Here is a 7,705-nt window from a genome sequence, read left to right on the forward strand (position 1 = left end):
GGAGGACATTTTGGGGGGCAGTGGACCGCCACAAAAGTCCTACAAAGTGGCTATTTTTGGCCAACACTATTTAAGGACGCCCATGCCCATGTTGTGCAGCGCGATAGATGCAAGAGAATGGGGCACATGTCTAGAAGAAATGAAACGCCTTTGACTTCAATCTTGGAGATTGAATTATTTGATGTATGGGGAATCGACTTTATAGGCCCATTTCAGCCTTCAGAAGGTCATCAATACATTCTGGTCGTGGGTTGAGGCCATCGCATGTGCTAAGAACGATGTGGCCACGGTGGCGAAATTTCTCAAGAAAAGTATCTTCACTCGATATGGAATGCCTCGTGCCTTAATCAGCGATGAAGGCTCACATTTCATCAACCGCATCATCACCAACCTGTTGACCAAGTTTAATGTCAGCCATAGAGTTGCAACCGCCTATCACCCATAAACCAATGGGCAGGCAAAAATTTCTAACAGAGAGATCAAAACTATCTTGGAGAAGGTAGTCATTACCTCTAGGAAGGATTGGTCACCCAAGCTCGATGAAGCATTGTAGGCATATAGGACTACCTTAAAAACTCCAATAGGCATGTCCCCATATGCTCTGGTCTTCGGAAAAGCTTGTCATCTGCCTCTCAAGTTGGAACACAAGGCAATGTGGGCAAGCAAAAAGTTGAACTTTGATCTGGCAAGCGCAGGGAAAGTTCGAAAGTTGCAGTTGAACGAGCTGGTCGAGTGGCAAATGAACGCCTATGAAAATGCCAAGCTCTATAAGGAGAGAACCAAAAAGTGGCATGATGACCGCATAAGCAATCGAACATTCTTCGAGGGTCAACATCTACTTCTATTTAACGTGCGCTTGCGATTGTTTCTAGGGAAGTTGAAGTTCCGCTGGTCTGGGCCATTCTGCATGAAGACTATCTTTCTCAATGGCATGGTGGAGCTAACAACTGAAGATGGGAGCAATGCATTTAAAGTCAATGGTCAATGAATTAAGCCCTACTATGGGGGTGATGTGGAACGACGCATGGAGACCATCGATTTAGGCAAGCAGGATTGACCGCTTGTGGGGATGCTATTGCGGTAACTCTAAAAAAAAACTTCTTTCAATCAGCATCCCTATATCTATGTTTAAGTGCTTTCTTTATAGCTTTCATTTACTAATTTCTAAATTGCGTTAGTTACTGTTTATTAGAATTAGCCATTACTGCTTTATGTGTTTACTTTCAATTTAATTCAATTGTGTCTTTCCATGTCGTGTTTAATTTCTTTACTTTTATGCATTAGTAGCGCTGTTCTTAAAATTTCTGTTAATGACTGAATAAAAAGAAAATGAACACTGTAAAGTCTTATCGAATTGCATGTTGATGAATTAAAAAGAAAAATCGATATGCATTGTGATGATGGGTGCATCTTGTTCTGACAAGATACACTTTGCGTCCATCTTACACAAATGCATTACGTTGAGGGGTGTGTTGCGCACGTACGTATTTTGTCCTCGTTCTTGGCGAAAATGCAATATGTCGAGGTAGTGTTGTGCCAATAGATATACCGTGCGCACGTCCTCCGAAAATGTGTTGAGTTGAGGGGATTGTTGTGATGGAAAAATCGACATGCGCGGTGGAAATAAGAATCGATTTTACTCTAATTGCCCAAAATAAACATGTAACCCTAAAAGAATTAATTAGGGTTATTTTGAAATAATACCTTTGAAGCTCTCGAAACTCCTCTATCTCCACCCGAACACGAACGGACCACCACTAGAGCTGACTTACTATTCTCTGGACTCAGAACCGAGTTTGTGGACCCGATGAAGAAGAACTTGAGAGAGAAAAAAGATGGAAATAGAAGAAGGGATTTTTGGTTGGGTTTTGGTTTTTATTTTTAGCCCAATATTAGAAAACTATTTTGGCAAAAATCTAAAAGTTTTAATCCAAAAACACAAGCCCATATTTATAGAAAAGGCCATGCAAAATTGCATGAAATAATTTCATAAAATCCCAACACCTAGAATCCACTATCTTAGTGGACTTAATGTCTCTACTATAAGCCAACACCTAGCCCACTAATTTTGTTTAGTGGAATTATCCAACAAAAGTTTGGATTTTCCCACTAACATTAGTCAAAGGGCAAAATAGTCATTTGGTCAAAGTCAAACTTTGACCAAAAAGTCAACATTTTAACTTTTTTATGATTTTTTCGTGTTGACTATTTTTGACCTTCCGAGCATGAATCCACATTCATTTTTCTCGAAATTCAAATCACATTTGAATATAAGGTCGGTCAAAGTTTGACTTTTCAAAGTCAAAAGTCAAAAGTCAACTCTTTGACGTTTTACATCTTTGACCGTTCATTTTTATTTTCGAGCTTCCGAATATGAACATATTCATATGCTTGATATTTAAATCACATTTAAATATTAAAGATATATCTCTAAACTGAAAAAATTGACCACTATATCACATATACTTGTCGGTTTTCTCTCTCTTCACCTATTTCGAACAATTCGAATTATCTTATCATTCTGTTCTAAGTTTATTCCATATGAGCTAGTAGGGGAACCTAATGGACCTATAGATCATGGGCTCCAACGATCCGAGATTAGCTGGTTAAACTTTTTAGACGACGCTAATCAACATTCGTTAACTAATGGGTCATTCCACTATAGTCCCGTAGTTGCACTCCCCTCACTATAGATATATTTGTGTCCATTTGATATAACCATGATTAGTAAGCTAATCCTTCACAAGTTGTTCGTAATCTCGACTGGGTCATAAAAACCGTTTTACCCCTAAGACTACATCTTATTCCTTAAGTTTCACTGATCCTCTAATGAATAATTGGTTTAAGGTCCAACCTATAAACGAAACCCCTCTTGGGCCAATGAGAGGGTGGGGCCCCTTATTCAAGACCTGGATTTAGTACTAAAGAGAATAACCTATCTACTATCCCTAAAACAGGTAGGAGTGAATTCCATCTTGCACCCTAAGTTCCTAGTTATCCACCTGATCTTACCCCTAAAATAGGAGGCTTATTTGGTCAGCGATAATGAGCTGCCCTCACCTATGTAGATCTAAGGAAGTGAATAAGAGTTCATAGTTAGCTTAGGATTAAGAGTAAGTTACCTAATTCATCAATTAACAAAATAGTCAGTTTTATACATTAAATGGCATTTAGAACGTAAAAGTGACTATTTCATGGATCAGTCTTATGTAAACTCTTTATATAGAATGCCCCCATTTTCATGTCCACATGAATGGTTTAGGATCACATCGTTTGTACTAACTACAAAATGGGCCGCATCCATAGTGTCCCTAGAATAAGGCGCCCAACCTTATTCATATACTATAGACCATTTTGACTATATATATTTGAACTTGATCCACATTTATGTCACTACACAAAGTTCAAACTTAAACTTAATAGCCTCGAAACCTTAGTTTATTGGATTCATGAATATAGAATTTAAATTTATTAAAGATTTAACTATTTTATTGAATAAGAATATGACATTATAAACTACAAGTTTTAGGACATAAAATCCAACATGTTGCACTAATACATGCGTTGTTGCCCATCCTCTGCAAATATGCATTTGCGTTAATGGATGCATGGCATTAATCGTTTCACCATGCACTCGTCTGAATCAAATACAAAGGATAAATTCATTATTTTTGTGTATAGAAGCTATTTCTTGATTCTTTGTACATGCTGAAATTTTGTATTGCGATATTTGTAATTCTCTGTATACTTGGTTAATTTTAATACAACTGAGTAACAATTCTTTCCGTATGCATTAATCTCTTATTTATCATTCTTTGTCAATTATTGCGATGTTCTTTATCTTTTATTTTGTGTTATTCATTGCGCTACCATGATGAGTTATATGCAGACCCTTAGCAACATTTCCCACACTTTGTATTTTCTGACTAACACTTAGATAATTCGTAGCAATAGCACTGCTTTACCTTTTATCCTTCAAGACTCTGCTCAAACCTTATTTTCAAGACTTTGACTAAGTGTTTGTCTATTCTGTCCAAAACAATGCAATGAAGACCTTGCACATCTCTAAATTTGGGGGTGGGGAAGGTCTGAGTAGATGCGATCAATCGAATGCGGTTATCATTATAAAATGCGTTCATAGTAAAAAAAAAAAAAAAAATCATACAAACTCCAATGTCAGCGCAAGGGAAATCCAAAAACAATCCCAACCTGTAAGAGTAAAGTCATGAAAGAAACCTGCTCGTAGTTGGATGTTCACATGACACCCGTGGGAGCAAGCCAAAACAAAGGTGGGTTTCCAAGAACGATGCAATATGAAAAGAAAAAAAATAAAAATGAGAAAAAAAAATAAGAATATAAGAGACAACTCCTCTAACCAGCAAAAGTTAAACTTAGCTGAAAATCAAGAGTTGAAATTGATATTGACACACTACCGTAGTTGGATGTTCGCATGACACCTGTGGGAACAAGCCAAAACGAAGGGTGTAACCATGATCATCAGTCTCTAATAAATAACGCAAACTAGACCACCGCATAAAGTCATACCTAGTTGTTTTTGCAAGAAGAGGTAAACATTCTTTTCAAAAAAAGAAGGGAATTTTTGAGTAGAGATTTGTTGTATAAAAGAATAAAGTAGAGCATGTTGATGAATTATTAAGGATAGAAAGAAATTGCGTTGTTAAGTAATGTTGCCTAGGTGGAGGATTTGGAGCAACCAACCGACGCAAAATAAGGATAAGAACTAAACAATATTGCCTAAGTGGAAGATGTGCTTGAGGACAAGCATATATCTAAATTTGGGGGTGTGATAACTTGTATAAATACAAGTTATTTATGTTGTTTTATTTAGATACTGCGGCTAAAAGAAAGAAAAGTTGCATCAATTGTATAAAAATTGGCTAAGAAATGTGAGATTTATAAAATCGTAAATACATCCACTAACACCATTGCGATGGTAGAATAGAATGTTTCAGTTTCTGTTTTGCAGGAAATCAATCACCGCATGCGTTCATGGCTCAAAGATAAAATAAACAACGCATCTACGTCGCATTGCGCCCATCAATCAAGAATGAAGAGATGATCAAAGCAATTGCAACCACATGCGGTAATAAAAAATAACACCGCATGCAGCGATAGATCGAAGATGTAAAGAGCAACGCAATTGCGGAAGATTCTGACGAGTGTACAGCTGTCAGTTGTGCATTTCTGACGGATTGATTACATAACAGAAGGAATTTCTCATTTCGCCATTTCAGGAACTACCATAACTATACAGTGGGGACCACAAATACAAAGAGCCAAGCCTCGCCTATAAATAACTTCTTCAAATTCACTGAAAAACATACATGAATACATAGAAACGTGCATATACTGATTCTGAGAGAGAGGCTGGTCTGAAGCGGCTGTCTAGAGTAAATCTGGGAGAACCATGAGACAAGGCCGAGAGGTGAGTCTCCGAGCAGAGAATTATTCTGATCCCCGTAGTTGAAGCTCTGTGCAAAGGTCAATTCTACCGGGAAAGCAAGCCTGAGAGGGAAACTTTCCTCTCCACCACTTCCATAATCCGGCAAGCATAATCTCCATTCGGGATCTATGTCAAGACATTGACACTCTTTCTATATTTGTTTTTAATCTCTATTTCATCATCTGTATTCATCTTCTCTAATCTTTCATTCACAACATGTATCAAACGCTTAATTTTAGAATTAAATGTTATGATAATTTCCATTTTCATCTCTCCGTCTCTTTCCATACATCCATAATCCATTTTCTCCATGATGTGTTCTTAATCCCCTGGGTAAATAGCAAGAATTAAGCGAGTGAGTTAATCTGGGTTAAGGAAATAATTAAGTTTAGCTAGAGCATGCTCGATGACATCTTCACCTGTGAGAGCAGAAGTGAAGATGTTATTCCGCCTATCGAGAGAAGGTTGGAGGAATGCATTAACTAAAGCAAGAAGTATTTTCAGAGATGGAAACAACCTTGCATTCATCACGGTCGATCACCAAGAGATATGGAGACGCGGCCGATCACCGAGAGGTGTATGCCAAGGGAAAGCGGAACCTTAGTTGCATCTTTAACGCAATTGACAAACTTGGGATGTTTTTACTACTTACTCTTTCTCTCTCTACTTCGTTCATAAGACTTGCCATTGCATACATCAATTCTTTGTACAACTTCACAGTCAGTTCTCGACCTCAGTATCATGTATCATGTATCTTGTATCTTGTATCTTGTATCCTATTAGTTTAGGATTTTACTTTATCAACTCACTTTTTATTTCATCGCAATTTATATTCTTGTATAAACCACCATTCTTTATTCATTATTAAAAACGGTCGCATGTATCACATAAGTATCGCATTAACAAAAACAATCCTCGTGTTCAACCTCAAATCATTCTGAGAAACTTGCGTTGGAATTATACTTGGTTTCAGCGCAAGGAAACTTGTGACACGCACTAATCCATCGCATACTACAAGCATATTGCAATCAACGCATATATTTAGATGTAGTATCATATAAAATTGTCTTTATCGCAAAAGAACTTAAGCGCAATTAGAGCATTCATTCGTTCATTAGCGCATCAGATAGACAACATTACATGTCGTATCCTTACAAGTTTATGGCGCCGTTGCTGGGGACATGAGCTTGTATAAATCATATTCACATTGTCCATATGTTTTTAGCATTAAAAAACACACAGAACACTTTTGTATTTTTCTTTCTTAATCGTCCAACCAACCTTAGAAGAAGAAGAAAACATTTTTCTTTTTATTCTCCTTGCCATAAATAACCACCACCCACTTATGTGGGTGGAAAGAAAAGAATGGGAAGGGAGTTGTAACTCCCTTCCTTATTATTAAAACAACAATAATAACATAAATATAAATATGATAACTAACTTATCATAATATATATATATATATATAAGATAATATGTTATGTCAAATATAATAATAACATATAGTTTAATATTGTATCACATATATATAAACTATAGTTTCTTTTCTCTATTATATGGAATTTTGTTGGGAATGTCCTAGAACTCGCAGTTCGTAAAGTTTGTGTTAAACATTTTATTTATCAATAAAATATTATTGAGTATCTTATTTCAATAAAGTTTTTTATTTGCATTCTATTATGAAAATCCAATAAACATATCCATGGCTATAGTATGAATATTTTAACTTTATGTATATGGATGAAATTGGGTATCTCGTCCTGGTAATACTATTGGAAGCGGCCCATTTGGTATAGATAATACAAATGATGTGATCCACAAATCATTCATGTAGAGACATGTGAGTGGAGGCATCCTGCGCAACGAGTTTGGATATAGACTGTACCACGAAATAGTCATTTTTCTTTATAATGACCCTTTACTGTTAAAACTGACTATTTCATATTAAAGTAACCTAGGATAACTCGATCTTAATCCTAAGCTAGCTATGAACTCCTGTTTATTCGAGATTATTCTTTGATATGTAAGGGTGTAGTCCAACAACACTGCTCAATAAGCCTTCTATTTTAGGGATAAGACCGGATGGATAGCTGTGGACACAGCCCTGCAAGATAGAATTCACTCCTACCCATGTTAGGGTTAGTAGATGGGTTGTTCTCTTAAGTGCTGATTCTAGGTCTTGAACAATCGGGGCCCTGCCTTCTCATGATAGAGAGGGACATGATTCATAAGTGGTATTAT

General features: G+C 36.6%; 1 protein-coding gene across 1 annotated transcript; it reads left to right on the top strand.

Annotated features, from left to right (window-relative positions):
- The first annotated feature begins 586 nt into the window (after positions 1 to 586).
- LOC120067514 lies at positions 587 to 988 on the top strand. The gene has a single exon (XM_039019064.1). The coding sequence runs from the start codon at positions 587 to 589 to the stop codon at positions 986 to 988; it is 402 nt and encodes a 133-aa protein (XP_038874992.1).
- The last annotated feature ends 6,717 nt before the right edge of the window (positions 989 to 7,705 follow it).

Source organism: Benincasa hispida, chromosome 12, assembly GCF_009727055.1.
Source record: "Benincasa hispida cultivar B227 chromosome 12, ASM972705v1, whole genome shotgun sequence".
NCBI lineage: Eukaryota > Viridiplantae > Streptophyta > Magnoliopsida > Cucurbitales > Cucurbitaceae > Benincasa > Benincasa hispida.

Bases quoted from the DNA above. Each gene is read 5' to 3' on its own strand.
- LOC120067514 (XM_039019064.1), top strand. From the start codon at position 587: ATGTCCCCATATGCTCTGGTCTTCGGAAAAGCTTGTCATCTGCCTCTC.